The sequence below is a fragment of the Rhinolophus ferrumequinum genome, chromosome 26 (assembly GCF_004115265.2).
Source record: "Rhinolophus ferrumequinum isolate MPI-CBG mRhiFer1 chromosome 26, mRhiFer1_v1.p, whole genome shotgun sequence".
NCBI classification, from domain to species: Eukaryota; Metazoa; Chordata; class Mammalia; order Chiroptera; family Rhinolophidae; genus Rhinolophus; species Rhinolophus ferrumequinum.
Window position 1 is genome coordinate 5,494,010 of NC_046309.1, and position 16,657 is coordinate 5,510,666.

At 37.5% G+C, this 16,657-nt stretch overlaps 1 protein-coding gene across 1 annotated transcript in view; it reads right to left on the reverse strand.

Annotated features, from left to right (window-relative positions):
- Positions 1–16,657, reverse strand: part of CNTNAP2 (contactin associated protein 2) — a 1,530,550-nt gene that overhangs the window by 637,557 nt on the left and 876,336 nt on the right. The window contains exon 10 of the mRNA XM_033098968.1: positions 3,295–3,466. Within this exon, the coding sequence (XP_032954859.1) occupies positions 3,295–3,466 (172 nt within the window). The remainder of the gene's footprint in view (positions 1–3,294; positions 3,467–16,657) is intronic.

Sequence of the window (16,657 nt, forward strand, 5' to 3'; positions counted from 1 at the left end):
TACGATAACCTACAGGTCTCCAGGACCTGGCCTCTCGGACAGCTCTGGTCTCCTCTCCTGTGACGCTCCTCCTTGTCCTTCCAATGTGCCACCCTGGCCCCGTGCTGATCCTAGGTCATGCCAGGCAAACTCACTGCATTGACGGTTCCCTTTGCCTGTGATGCTCTTTCCCCAAATTGGCAAATTCTATTACCTCTTTCAGGTCTTGCACTATTATTACGGTTTCCGTGTGGTTAACTCTGACCAATCTACTTAAATGGCAATGCAATCTCTATCTCTTGGAATGCCATTCCTTCTTGATTTGCTCTGCTCTTTTCTTTTTTCCCCATAGCACGTATTCCTTCTAACTTACTATAATATTTGCTTATTTATTACATCTGTCTTTCTTCCTCTTCCTTCAGAATGTGAGCTTCACAAGTGTAAGGATCTTCGTCTCTGTTGCTCAATGATTCGTGCTCAGTGCCTAGAACAGTGCCTGGCACCACGGAAGCACTCAGAACTTACTACTGAATGGATAACTCAGTGGCTCGGCATGCCCACTCTTTCCTTGGTCCGACACTATGTTGAGAAAACGAGCCACGTGTAAATCCACACCCACACACAGAAATAAAACTAAGTTCAAATCATAGGGTATTCCGGTATGACACACAGCAAAACTCCTTTACAAGAAGCGTCCCAAACTATTTCCCTAAGTTCGACTCATCAAATCATTGCAGCTGTTCCTATTATCGCCAAACATTTTTTTTGTTTGTTTTTTAAATCACGCTGTTTTATGCTCTCATTTTTCCTTTTTTTTTTTTCGCAAAAAATAGTTTTCAAATCAATCATGTTGAAACTTGAAAGGAAGAAAGTAAGAAAGAGCCGGTGTAGGCTAATTTATGAAGAACGTAGGTATTTTGAAAATAAAATCATAGATATTGGGCAGTTGCAAAGTTTCAGTTAGTGAGGAGGGGAAAAAAATCAAACCGGAGGTGGGCTAGGGATATACCATTGAAGTGTAATCTGACGGGTCTCCACTATGTGAGGACAGGCTAAACCCCCTGGTACTTTCACCTGGACCGACAGAGATTAAGGGTGAAATCGTCAACAAGTTCCCCAATGGTGTGACTAAGGAGAATATAGCCCTGCGTCCTATTTACAAAAAATACAACACTTGACAGATTAATATTCTAAACTGGGAACATTTTAGGTACATAAAGGAATCTGCTATTTCACACATTGGTCATTAACGTACATAAGTCATCGCCTTCAAAAAATAAGTCAAACAGAAAACGTGTTCCCGGATGGACTTAGGAAATGTGTGGAGATGTGTCAGAGGTGACTACTTTCCCATAGCTACTCTTCTGCATTACCATCCTGGAAGATAGGAAAGATATCCCTTGTTCTGTCAGCTACTAAATGCTTGGCAACGTGGACAATGGGACTGACCCATTTTTGGCAAAAATAATATATTTTATTTATTCCTGTAGCTGACAAAAATTGAAATTTGCATTCCCTGTCGTGTATCTTCTCCTGTGTTGTTTTCCTAACCAGAAGTGCCATCTTTTACTCTCTTCATTTACCAAATCTCAAAGGAGTGATCCTTTGGGGCCAGTTTAACTCTTACTCTCTCTATGGGAGTAAAACATAAAAATCTCAACACCTCACCCGTACCTCATCAGTAGCAGACAATTTAAATATAATGCCCAAGAAACAAGCTGTTTGAATTGAAACAGCAACGTCACCATAAAATCCAGCCTGTTTGCAAAAGCTGAACGAACTACCTTGGGTACTATTGACAGAAACGACTGTATCATTAAAGCTGCTGACATGGAAAATGGGCAAGGTACTAAAATATATACATATACTGTATAACTATTCCTAAGAAGGAAAATCTTCCTGTATGGGAAACAATTACTAAATTTTATAGATTAACATCTCCTATTAGAACATACAATCTTAAAACATTCATTTCAGTTTTTCTGAGGATTGCTACCATTTGCTTTAGGCCGAAATAATAGCTATTACATTACTGAAGGTTCAAAAATTAGGGGTAAATTTCTATTAAAATAATTCATTGTTCTGTTTAAAGATAAACTCTTTAGGCTATCAGGATGAGTATTTGCATATACGAAATAAGAAAAAGCACTATGCTATGTCATCAAGTCTTATAAACATATTAAGGCTTAAAAATATTATACTCTGTAGCTGTCATAAACTGTAATTTACCATTCTTGTGAATACTATTTTATTAAGATTATACAGAACAAACTTACTTCATTATAGATAATTTTATATATTTTAAATATTCATTATGTCTTTAAATGGCTTCCCCAAGGATCTACTCTTAAATGAAATAAAGATATTAGGAGACTTAAGGTCTGTATTTTGTTGAGGGCAGACTAAGACTTATAGAACTTTCATCTTCCAAAATATAAAATTAATGAAATTAATGAAATAATGAAAAATAATTTCATTATTTTTCAGAATAAGAAAGCCCTATCATGAAAGACTTGAAAATCATTTTTAAAACCACCTAAATTCACCAGGTTAGTTTCCACTTATAGTTAGATATAGTTTGTTTATGGGCAAAATATGTGAAAATTAAATTTTTTCATACTGGGATGAAAGACAGTTTGTAGAAGTATATTAAGGTAGTGTATGTAATGCTGTCAGAATATTTCACATAAAAGTTGCACCCTTCCACTGTGTGAGAAGTCAATTCAGTTTTTATAAAAAGCTCCTTCCCAGATTTGCAAAAATGAATCAAGATGAGATTTTTGCCATATTTCAGTACGGGTATTTTATAAACAGAATCAATTAAATTAAATATTCTGTTTCAACAAATCCCCATACTACCCACCAACCTTTTTTTTTTTAATGTTTCTTGCTTTTCTTTTCTTCTCAGGAGGAGGCATTAGAGGGACAATATGCTGAGGATGAGTCCTGACCAAGATAAGGAGAGAAGGAACATCTCTGCTTGTCCACATAGGAAGCAAAACTATAATAAAAACACACTGAGTTCCTTTATAACTCAGCTGTTGCTGGCAAAAGCGCCTGCATAATGCTCACATTCACTGAGGGAGGTTGATGGACTGATGTGACATTACAGATTGTTTGATCATTTATACACGTATCCATATCCTGATAACCACGTTTCACTGCTAATATCACAAATACGCCACCATCGGCAGGGCAAATGGCTCCTCCAACCTCCCCCCTTATAGGGCGTGTGTGTGTCTGTTTCACTTGTCCCACAACGACACCACTGATTTGGGAAGTTCGGACACTGAGAAGGAAGAAAAGACTGTGTACCTGTCTATGATGGCGCACATGTCAATGCTGACGTTCGCGAAACTTCCCGGCCTCCGCTGCGCCACCGCGTATAAATTTACAAGTTGATCGTCCACTTGAATGAGCTGCATGCATCCTTGGAATGAAGGCTGAAGGACAGAGTGACTTGAGTTCTTCATCTGGTTCAGAAAACCTGTGCGAGAGAAGAAGAGGGAATGGTAAAGGCTGTGTATAGGAGGCTTCACTGAATCTCCTCTGGGCACGTCCCCTGTCCACAGCCATGGTAGCCAACGACTGTCTCGCTGTTCCTGGCAGATGCTGTGTGCAATGCAGAGGAAGGAAGTCTTAGGCGGAAGAGATATTATAGTATGTCAGGCAGAGAAGTGAGGGGTGAACCTAGACGAATGTTTGCCTCTGGGGGTCTAGCACCCCTCATACTTTCTCCCTTCTTTCTCCCTGTCACGTTTCTGTCCCGCTGCCAAAGGCTCACTGCCATATTCTGCAGCTGACCCTGTCTTCTGAGATTAGATCATAAAACTTTAGACCTTTCTCAACAATCCAACCACCTTCTTTTTATACTTTCAATATTACATCTATTTTTTTAATTCGCTAGAGGCCGGTTAACAACCAGAAACTAAACTTACTACTATCAATTAAGGTGAATCTCTTTTATGTATTAATGTCTTACTCAATCCAAAGAGATATTCGCGTTACAAATGATTTCTCCACGTATACAATCCGAAGTAACATTACAAAGTGTTACATTTAGATGCAAAGGTCAGTTTTTTCAGTGTTAATACATCAGTTAACACATCTAATACATCAGTGTTACAATTCTAATTCTAATACAGTTTTGTCCTTTCTTAAAATGTGTATCCATTTTTTTGGCACCCTTTGTAGTTTTGCACACCAAATTCACTTACCAGAGCAAATTTAAATGTTGCTAATGTGATTAAAAGTCTGAAGTGATTCACATGTATTTTAATCTAATATTATACCCACAGCAAAACATAATTTATACAGAATGGATTGAGACCAAGATGCACCATTAACTGAACAAAAATGAATTTTCAATAAAACTTAAAAAAAAAAACACCCCAAAACACCTGACTATTAAATGAATTTTAAAACTGTCCTATTCTGTTTGAGTAGTAATAGTTTAGGACAATAAAAACCTCCTTCTCTCTTTATTAACGGTTTTTAATAAAGTCTAATAATTATCATTTGAACCCCTTTCGAGGGTTAAGCACAGAGTTATTTAGTGTATCCTCTTCCATCAACAGTGTGCTGTGTAAAATAGGATTATACGTAATTTCTAGACTTAAAAATTAGTATACGACTCTATTTGAATGTCAAACATCTAGCTCATCTATGTATTTATTCTGAGTCACAATTTTTTTTCATTTGCATTGACTTAGTCCCCTCAGAAATTGCTGATCTTCGATAAGTCGTGTATTTAGACTAGCTGTATGCATACATATGATTTTCAATCTGCTTAATCAAGATAATATTGAATGGAGTTAATGTCTAAACTTAGCCGAGAGAAAACATCCAGCTGTAGCTTTGAAGACTATTCTTAACAAGATGATCATTTGGTTCTGTTTTTTGAATAGTTGGGAGTTCTAAATATCCATACTAGCTTTGAAATATTCCAAAATGAGTATATCTATTTGTGAGAACAAGGCTTTCTCTCAAGCAAGGCAGCTGCATAACAAGTAGCTCACTGTGGATGGGGTATAATTAAGTTCATAAAACACGACTTCATCAGTCACTCATAACAATGTTTCGGTTTGGCCCTAATGAATTTTGTACTTTGAAATCGTCAAGTCCTTTCATTTCCTACATGGGACATGCTCTAAGAGGAGATAATTATAGGACAAAGTACTGTGCATCCATTAAAAAGTTAGATTTTTTTCCTCTCCTGGAATTGTCTTTAATGTTTCTAACAGGGACTGCATTAATTCACATCCTTGTGGGGTCCCCTTCCATATGGAATTAGGGCTAATCTCTGTGGTCAGTAGAAAACTATGGAAGTGGTGGCAGGTTGTGACTTCCAAGACTAGTTTTCAACTTGGTCTCTGAGATCACTTACTTTGAAAAGTCAGCCATCATGCCTGGAGCAGTCTTATGGAAATAATAAATCATGATTTTAAGCTCTTACATTTTAGAGTGATTCGTTATATAATAATAAATAATTAATACTGAATTTGGTACTGGGAGAGAATTCTAACAAAATTCTAAAAATGTGGCAGTGACTTAGGGACTGGGACGTTCACATAAGTTGAACGGACCTTGAAAGGACTGTTAGTAGAAGCCTGATGGTTCTTGAGGAGGTTTGCAGTAATGGCTTAAAGGAAAGTGAGGGGAAAAAAAAAAATGTGACTGGAAATGGGATGAAACTGGATTCTGCCTATGTTGCGGTGGGAAGTTTAGCAAGACTGTGATAATATGAAAAGGAAAAAGTTGTACTTCAGGAACTGTGTAACCTAGCTAAGAACATTTCCAGACAGGGAAGTCTGACATTTTCTTTCTATTTATAGTAAAAAAGAGGGAAAAAGAGAAGAGAGGAAAGCTAAAGAAAAACTGTTAAATATGATGGAGGCAGGACTTGAAGAATTTGAAAATAAAATGTTTTCTCAATTTCAGTTTCTCCAATGGCGAACAATGCAAAAATTAAGATCACTTCCATGCAAAGATCAACTACTAGAAAAACATAATCTGAAGATGACAATGAGCTGTGACTATAAAATCCACATTAATGCTCCCAAAAAAGGTGTCTTAAAGAACCATTGAGTCAGACAAACAATCCTCTAGGCAGCTTGTTGGTGTACTGTACAGATGCTCTGAGTTATACAATAGGAAATCTAATAATCTTAAGGGCATTTCACCCTAGCATGTCAGCAGAAGCGCAATGTAACAACAACAACAACAATAAACAGTTCAGTGGAGTAAGCCTGAATACGATTCATAGGAAGTCTACAGATTCTTAAGAGAACTGTATTAGTGGAAGCACCACCAGCTTGGGCTGAAAGGGACAGAGACGGTGCAAAATGAAAAGATATCTTTAGACCCTAAACTTCTACAGGCAGGAAACTACACAGCTGTCCACACAGGCTACTTCTTATTTAAACAGGGAAGTATGAGTCAGAGTGATAGAACTGAGAACCCAGAGGGCACAGCCAAAAGCCATGGAGAATCATTTCTAGGACACAGTAGGACTGGGTTCTAATCAAGGAATCACCAACATGTGCCTGACTGAATTTTAGAACTGCTATGGACCGGTTACTTCTGTGTAACTCTCCTTTTTCCTCCTTTGAACCAGAGAGGCTAAACTGGTGACTCTAAGCCTAGCCCACCGTTGTACATTGGGGATGTGGGTGGCACAGAACTTGTTCACAAGTCTTCAGATGAGCCGCTACATGTACCTGTACCCAAACCTCTTGCTTTGCTCTCGGACTTCACCAGGAGCTTTCATGTCGGTATGAACTTGACTTAGATGATGAGTTACTGAATTTCGAGCTGGTGCTCTCGGGGGATGACACTTTAGCGGGACTTTGGAGGAGGCGAGAGTACTTTTCATGTGGAGGAGACATGACTCTTTGGGTCCCAGAGGGTGAACTCTGACAACCAGTCTCTAAATTAGCCATCAGTCTCCGCTGCGTACTATTCATAGCCTGTGTGGTCTCCTTGCACACTGAATTAGTGTCACCCTGTGTGACAGACTGAACCCTGCAGATGGGAGCGTGTGTATATGCCTTCCAAGGCTTAGTAATAAAGGCATTGGGGCTTGCCCTTGGTCCTGAATCACTGTCTGTGGGGAAGCCAGCCCGGGTGCCGAGAGGAAGCTCCAGTAGTCTGGCAGAGAGGCTTCTGTGTGGATACAGGAAGACCTACTACTCGCCGCCAGCAGCAATGGCTAACCATGGAGGAAGGCATGTTGAACAGGTCCTGGTGAAGCCTGCAGATGCCTGAGGCCCCAGGAAACGTGGAACCACAATCTTGTAAGACACTTCATGCCAGAACTCCCCAGCCAAGCTGCTCCTGAATTACCGATCCACAAAAAAGAAGGGATCATCAATTATCACTGTGCTAGGCCGCAGGTTTTGAGGTAGTTTAAGGCAACACTAGATGATAATTCAGATGATAACTAATTCCTGCCATCACCTTCTCAAATAGTTTTTAAAAATTTGAAACCAATTAACAAAAAAATTAGCCTGCAAAACAGAACGAATGGTAGGATGCTGACCATTCAATTGTACTGAGCAATGGGTGCAAGATATTGGGTTTCTGATACTGACATTCCTGGTGCCCCAATCCCCTTTGAAAGGGAGGAGAACGTATTATTTATTTTCTGTATTGTTCCCTTTCCGTGCAAACATAATGGCACTAAAAATACTTGTGCATAGCACCTGTGATGTTTTCAGTGGCTGCTCTAGAGCTCAGAAATTAACCTACTTAATAGATTCACAGCAGGATTGTTCAGAGATAGGAATTTGCGGCTGGGATTTTGAAGGTCAAAAATGCATAGGTATAAAATGGATAGACAGATAAACTTAATTAAAATTTGCTAATTTCATAGAAGGATTTATAGAATAAAGAGATGAACTTTCGCTTTGGCTTAGAGCTGTAGATTTCTTGTATCTACGAATTTGGAATAAAACAATGCAACATTCATACATGGGTTGTTGTTACTGGGCTCTGTGACTTGACAGTGTGTTATAACACTCACAGTGAATTGCAATCTTGTCCGTCTCGATTGCATCTCACCAGCAGTAAACTGGGAAGAATTCTTCCTTCCCTACAAGGTTATAATGATGTTACCTAACTGGCAAGTGTGAGATTTCCGTCTCAAGACTTAGCATATAAAAACTTCACCCCTGATTTGAAGTCCACTCAGTATTTTACTATTCTTGCTGATAAAAGAAACACATACAATTTCAAGGTTTTAAAATTTTAATTCAGAAATACATCAGTGAAAAACATGCTGATATTTCTTTTGACATTAGCACGCCGATCTAAATTGGTGTCAGTTATAATGCTAACATGACGGGACAGAAGAGCAAAATAATAGGCAATAGGGATGAAAATTTTACATGTCTAAACCACATGCATACAAGATTTCTCTATTGATACTGATTTTAAAGTTGGGAAGTTTGGGAGGTCAGAAAGCAGCTGGTGGAACGCTGCACGGATGCTAAACACCATTTAGTGCCTTCCTTTCAATATAATCTTGGAAGATGGTGCAAAGTGTCTCCTAACCTCTTCTGTTTACTCAAGCTTCCTGAATAACCCACCCTAACAGGAATTGGGGTGCTAGAGAGGGCTGGAAGTGAGCCCAGGGGTGGCCCGTACCTCCGCAATGAGAACAGCCATGCAGCTTTCCTACATAGCTTGGCTGTGAGATTAAGTACAACGCACGTTGATTGAGTAAATAAATACACTGAGGACAGTGGGACCAGGTTCTCACTGTCATGAAAGGAGGGTACAAATGGAAAGTGGGAAATCTTGAATGGATCCTGTGGGTTTGGAGTGTAATTTAATCAGTGTACACTTGTGGTTTTCCGTATATTTAGATAGATGTAGAAATAAATCTAGATGGAACTGTGTGTGTGCTCAACGTACAGACAGTTTCTACAATGCACTGAAGGCAGTCTGGGAGCAGCGTTACCCCCAGAAACAATGAGTTCCCTAATTAAGTGTTAAAGATGTCTATCCATGCATATTATATTTCAGCCACCCTGTTCTCTTGTCTATGCCTCAGGAAAACCAAGCCCTTTCTGTGTGGAATTTTCTTCTCCCTCGTATTTTTCATGGCTGACTTATTCTTCTGATGCAGGTCAGCTCAAATGTCACCATCCAAGTGGGGCCCTCCAAGACCACGCTATGAAAAAGTATCCTATCAATTTTTACATCCTAGTTCTTCAGCTACTTATTCCTTGTCATAGAATTTATTACAGTTTATATTTATATGGATTGGCTTAGTTACTTACATAAGTGTGTGTGTGTGTGTGTGTGTGTGTGTGTGTGCTTCCTCTTTTAGTATACTTCATTACTTTTAGTATGTTTCATATACTTTTAGTATATTTCATTACTTCAGAAATATTGTCATTTTTCCCTCTGAATTCTTCTTCTTCTTTTGTTTTAACATACCCATTGAGAAAAACTCACATACCATAACATTCACAACCCTACTTTTCTCTTAAAATAATCCATGGGATATATGGAAGATGTCCAAGATACAATAAGGTGTCTATTATAAAGTTTAGAAATAATTATTTTTAACTGACGTAAGCTGTCCTTTACAACATATTATATACCGGTTTCCAGTCAAAAATGGACCTTTCTGTATCTGTTAGGTGAATAATGAGGTGCATGAGTATGCTTGGATTTTTGCCTTGGAGTGAGGTGATGTTTAACCTGTGTCTTTACTTCCTTCAGGTCTTTGTTTCATCTGCCTCATCCGAGAGGCCTGCTCTGACCACCAGTTAAATAACACTCCCCACTCTTAGCTCTCTACCCTGCCTTGCTCAGTTCATTTTCTTCATAACATTTATCAGCATCTGATATATTGTATGTTTGTTTATAGGTTTTTTTTCCTTTTATAAGAATGTAAATTTCAAGAGACTTTGACTGCTGGCTCTTACTTAGTAGGTGCTCAACAACTGTCTGTTGAATAAACAAATAGACAAGGAAGGGTTTTGAGCAAGGAAATTACTTAACCAATTTGTGTTATGTTATTGTCTCTCTGGAGGAGATAAGAATAGGCTGATGGAGAGAAATCTCAGCAGGGCTTTTCTTAGAAAGAAGCTACTGATGAAGCTCCAAGTTCTTATCTAGACTATGTCAATGAAGCTGACAGAGAGGAAATATATAAAAGATATTTCATAGGAAGATATGAAAGAATTGGCTGATCGGAGTACTGCGCAGAGAGAGACACGACCAGAATGACTCGTAGATTTCTCGCGGAGCAACTATATGAATGCTTTTGTCTCTCCCAGTAGACGAGGCAAGAAGAGCATCAGGTCTTTGCGAAGTGGGATGAAAAAAGCAGGGGAAAGGGTGGTGGGTGATTCCGACAAGATCGAAGCTGTAGGTTTCAAGTCTAAAGCACCTGTGGGATATCCAAGGAAAAAAGTTCACCCTGCAGGTGAATATTAATGTCTGGACTTTAGGAAAGAGATCAGGATTTCGGTAAGATTTGTGAGTAGTTATGCTACGGAGTGGAAGAAATCGAGTAAAGCATAAATAAATGAATGGGATTATATCAAACTAAAAAACTTCGGCACATCAAAAGAAACCATCAACAAAACAAAAAAGGAGAAGATATTTGCAAACGATATATCTGATAAGGGGTTAATATCCAAAATATACAAAGAACTCACACAACTCAACAAAAAAACCAAAGAATCCAAATGAGTAAATAGGCAAAAGACGTGAAAAGACACTTCTCCCAAGAAGACATACAGTTGGTCAACAGATATATGAAAAGATGCTTAACTTCACTAGCTATTAGGGCAATGCAAATCAAAACCACAATGAGATGCCACCTCACACCTTTTAGAATGGCTGTCATCAAGAAGACAAGTAATTACAAGTGTTGGAGAGGTTGTGGAGAAAAAGGAACCCTCATACACTGCTGGTGGGAATGTAAATTGGTATACCCTGTATGAAAACAGCATGGAGACTATTAAAAAATTTAAGATTAGTTACCATATGACCCAGCAATCCCTCCTCTGGGTATTTACCCCCAAAATTTGAAAACATTTATTCATAAAGATATATATATATATATATTGTGTTTCCCAAAAAATTAGACCTAGCTGGACAATTAGCTCTAATGTGTCTTTTGGAACAAAAATTAATATAAGACCCGGTCTTATTTTACTATAAGACTGGGTCAATATAATATAATATAATATAATATAATATAATATAATATAATATAATATAATAAAATATAATACAATACCGGGTCTTATATTAATTTTTGCTCCAAAAGATGCATTATAGCTGATTGTCCAGCTCTAGGTCTTATTTTCAGGGAAACAGGATATATATATATATATATATATATATATATATATATATATATATATATATTTCCCTATGTTCATTTCAGCATTATTCACAGTGGCCAAGACATGGAAACAACTGAAGTATCCTTCAATAGATGATTGGACAAATAAAATGCAGTACATACATATAGTGGAATATTACTCCGCCATAAGAAAAGATTAAATACTGCTATTTATGACATGGATGAACATTGAGAATATCACGCTAAGGAAAATAAGTCAGATGGAAAAAATCAAGAGCCATATGATTTCACTCATATGTGGGATATAAAACTGAAAGCAACAAAACAAGACCGAGACACATGAGCACGCATACACACAGACAACAGTATGGTGGCTACCAGAGTTGGGGGTGGGGCTGGGTAGAAAAGAGGAAAGGGTGTCAAATATATGGTGACAGGAGATTTGACTTTGAGCGGTAATTTTTCCCCAGAACGCTGCACTATCTACTCTCAGTTATTTAAAAAATGATTTGATATGTATGAAAATATTTGCAAAATTTTTACGACATCTCAATTTTTATAATGTAAATTCTATGCAATGCAATTGTTAACAATATTTAATATTCAATAATATCACATTATAGAATATTAAGAAAAAGATAGAAATAATAATCTCTAGAGAATTCCATTTCTTATGATACGGTACTGTGAGGAGCATGAAACTTTCCCGTATCAAAACACCTAGAAATGGTAGATACAATGCAACACACATCCTTTAAATAATATATCTAAGCATCCAATAAGGTAGGAGCTTTCAGAGGCCAACAAAAATAGAAAAAAACCAAGGTTCAGTGTGCTGGATGATGCTGAACTATTAGTATTCAAAGGGTATCTGCTAATCTTTGTAATGCTGATTTTAAAGGCCAAGTGTAATTAGAAAGCGTGTGCTGAACTTGTGCAAGGAATAGGACCCCACTCCCACCCCACAACACACCACCACATAAAGCCTAAAATGCTAAAATCTCAGTTGAAGCAGATACTGGAGAAAAATTCACTAGTCAGCAAAGAGAGGTGACAAGGAAATTTGTCTCACTTTTCCTGGCCTATAGAAAGAAAAAATAAATTACTTCTTGAGAGTTCATAAGCCACAGTCTTGCTCAACAAAATTAAGGCTTTCAAATTTATACTGATGATAGGGTATAATCCCCAAGCCAAGAAATTAAAATGGGAAAAAAAAAAATGGTTCTAAGCTGCTATCTTTTGAAGGAAGTTTAAATCCTCTCTGGATTGACTCTGGAATTCTAGGATTCCTGAAGATAAAATCCTGAGAAATTTAAACTCACAATCCAAAAATACAAAACATAAGAAAACAAGCACAATGAACAAGATTGGGCGAAAATATCACACAAAAAAGTTTGGCCCCGATGAATTTCAAACAAATTTTAGGATTGTAAATATGGTAAAAACAATAAAAAATTATTTAAAGACATAAAAAGTGGAATCTAACATATAAGAAAGGAATAAGGTAATATTAAAACAACCAGTCAGATTTGATAAATAACTAAATAGGTCCTCCAGGAATGAAAATATAGTAGTTAAAAACTCATTAGTTGCCTTAAGCAGATGAGACAACGAAAGATAGATTGCATACCCAGAATGTAGTCCAGAAAAAAAGAAAAAAATGACTGAAAAAAAAAATTTTCTAAATGTAGAGGATGAAAATGAGGTTTAAATATATTTGAATAAAATTTCAGAAGGAGAGAAGGGAGAGAATGACGGAGAAGGAATTCAAAGAAAAGATGTCTGAGAGTTTTCCAGAACTGATTAAAAATACACATTCAGGGAGGATGGTAATTCCAAACAAAATTATATATATATATACACACACACACACACACACACACACACACACACATATATATATGTATATATATATATGTGTGTGTGTGTGTGTGTATATATGTGTATATATATATATATATATATATATATATATATATATATATATACAGAAACAGATAGTGTAACAGCAGATCACCAAGAAGCATAAAAGTAGCATGAGAGAAGGCAAAGGACTAACAAGGAGTGATACAAAAGCAGACAGGAAACTTCTTAACAAGGGAAAACAAACAAAAGGTGGAATGCAATGGAATAATACATTCAAAGTGCCAAAAGAAAATAAAATTCCAATCTAGAATTGTATATGAAGTAAATTATCAAAAAAGAAAGAAGGTGATGTTAAGACATTTTCAGAAAAAATAAAAACTGAAACAAGTTACCACCAACAGATGGCCATTAAAAACCATCAAAACCATCAAAATTAAAGGATGTGTGCCAAAGAGAAAGAAATTGAGTCCAGAAAGAGGAGAAACACAGGAAGACATAGTATGACAAAAAAAAGTAGCAAACATAAAAAAAACTAAAAATACACTGACTTCATAAATGTATATAAAAAAAGATAATATTGAAGTTAAAAGAGATAGATGTGATAGGAAGGACAAAAGTAGGGTATAGGATGGTAGGGGATGATCAGAGTTACATTACACTGAATTGTGCCTCCTCAAAATTCATATGCTAAAGCCTCAACGTCCAGAGTGACTGCATTTGGAGCCAGAGCCTTCAGAGAAGTAATTCAGGTAAAATGACGCCACAAGGGCGGACCTTAATCCCACAGGACTGGTGTCCTTATAAGAAAAGGAAGAGACCCAGAGATCTCTCTCTCCCCACGTGCCCAGCCATCGACAAGCTGGTAAGAGAGCCCTCACCCAAAACCAACCCTGGCAACTTGATCTTGGACTTCCAGACTCCAGAACTGTGAGAAAAAACGTCTTTGTTGCTCATGTCACACAGCCTGTGGCGATTGTTATGGCAGCCCGAGCAGACTAACATGCCAAGTTTCTTACACAGTTCAGGAGGAAGATCAAGATGGTAAGTTACTTTTTCCTTTTATACTCATGAAACATCATAAGGATGATTCCTAAAATAGGCAATATGAAGTATATATCATTTACATCCAATAGTGGAGGGACATATTTAAAACAATATTTGATCAAGTAAAAGGAAGGAGAAAAGGAAGAATAAAAGGAACACAGTAAAAGTAGAACTGGAAGCAAGCTAAGACGGTAGAATGGTATGCAAGTATAACAATAGTTAAAATGAATTTTAACAACACTGAACATCACACTGAAAGATGGATTGCTCCAATGGATTTCTTTTTTTAAAATATATCTAGCAATATACTATATCTATGAAACATGTCTGAAACACAGAAACCAAGAAAAGTTGCAATGAAAAGAATTAGAAAAGATAAGCAAGGCAAATACAGATTTTAAAAAGCTTGGTGTGAATATAATATTAATATACCAATGGTAGTGATATGTTCCAAAATATGGATATAATTTATAATATCGACATTAGTGTTACATGTGGAGAAGCATAGGCGCTGGAGTGACCGTGTCTGAGGTTAATCCTGTTTATTCTAGTTTACCAGTTGCATGTTTCACTAAATTACTTAAGAGTTGTGTGTCACAGTGTTTCCTCAACTCTAAAATAAAGAAAATAGGATCGATGTCATAGCGTCATTTGGGGAAGGTGCTGAATACCTATAAATTAGTAAGCATACAGTCTGACACACAGTAACACTCACTGTTACTGAGGACGATGAAGAGACAGAATACATTTTAAGATAAAAACAAAACACAACAAAGAAAAGGCATTAGGAAAAATAAGGTAGGTGAGTATATAACGACAAAGGTAAAATTCACTAGAAAGTTATAAATATTCTAAGTATGTCTGCACCTCGAAACAGAGTATTCAAACAGATAAAATATATTTTCGAAACATTAGCACTACTTCCTCGCAAAATCCTTCCCGATGATTGTCCCCTTACCCCAAATTCTAGATCCTTTCCCACACACAGTACTTCAGTGTATAATTTCATTAAAGCCTCCGATCGCATGAAGGTGTAATTCCTTCTCACTTCTCTCCTACCAAATGCCATCCACTTTCCCAGCCTTGGCTCCACCTTCTGTCTTCTCAGGACCAAGCTACAAACCCATGTAGAGTAAGCATCCAAAACGTGTGTTTGGCAGTTAGTAAGTAAATGTCTTTGAAAGAGGAAATTTAACAGGCACAACTTTTCATTTTATTTTTTCAAAAACAGACTAAACTTCCTAAACCTATGCAGGAAAACTCCACATATTATCATATGTTTTCCCACCCACACCTACTGTCCTCAACCCCAGTATTACAAAGACTGTCCTACGTGTGTACATTTCCGTGAAGATGACAGAAGCATCCGTCAGTTTCTCCTAAACATCGACAAATCACAAATACATAAGCAGTGGCACAGGGAATTTGATAAACCGACCATGGTCCTATTTTCTGTCTCTCAAAACTCACACAAACAACAAGATCGAGAAAAAGGTATACACTTCGCAATGTCCAAGAAATTGGAGAACGGTGAGGGAGGAGGGATTACAACCGTTTTAAAAGATACTGAAGTAGATGATGAGTGAAAACAGAGATGGTGCAAAAGCAAAAGCACTTACATACCTGTGGGGAGACATTCCTATGAGAAGTGAGTCCAGCTGCACAGCGAAGCCCTAGGGAGGCTCAGAATCCAGAGGTAAAACGTGTCACGAAAGGGGACAAGGGCAGGTGGCATCCTCCCCACTCCCTAAAAGGCTGCCAATCATACTTGGAGTCACTGAACCTGGGAGTCTCAGTTGGAGTCAGTCATTGGAGGGGAAGGTATGCGTGAAATTGAAGAGTGAAAGCAGAAAGATTGCTAGTGACACTGCAAACTGGACAGTGGGCTCCCCAGTTCCCTTCCAGAATATACTACTCTGGAGGAAGTAAACGGTCTCAAAAAAGACATGGGGTTGAAATGTAAGGGCCACGTCACTGTCACTGGTCATGTGATTAACAAGCTTCCCCTGGAGACAAATACCCCTTCAAGGCACTTTGTTGTCTAGTATGTGTGAATATTGGGATTTAGATTACACGACCACATACAGATAAACGATTCACACACCTTGCTCCAAACAGCCCAAAACATAAAATACAAAAGCAACACTGATTTCAAATGAACGCACTGGTGAGTAAGATTGGAAGACGCACATTAAATTGTGCTTGAGGGAAAGTGTCAGTATCCATAGAGACCTACAAATAAGTTATTTTTAACAGTAACAGTGGAAAAACCATGTTGCAAATAGAAAAGTAGACATTTAGCCATTTAATTGACCTGCCTTCTAAAGGTCCAAATTCCTTCATAAGAATGCTACAATATTAGCAGTTTTCACCTCCCTAGTTTTACATATATATTTTGTGTGTGTGTGTGTGTGGGGGGGATATAAGAATAAAACC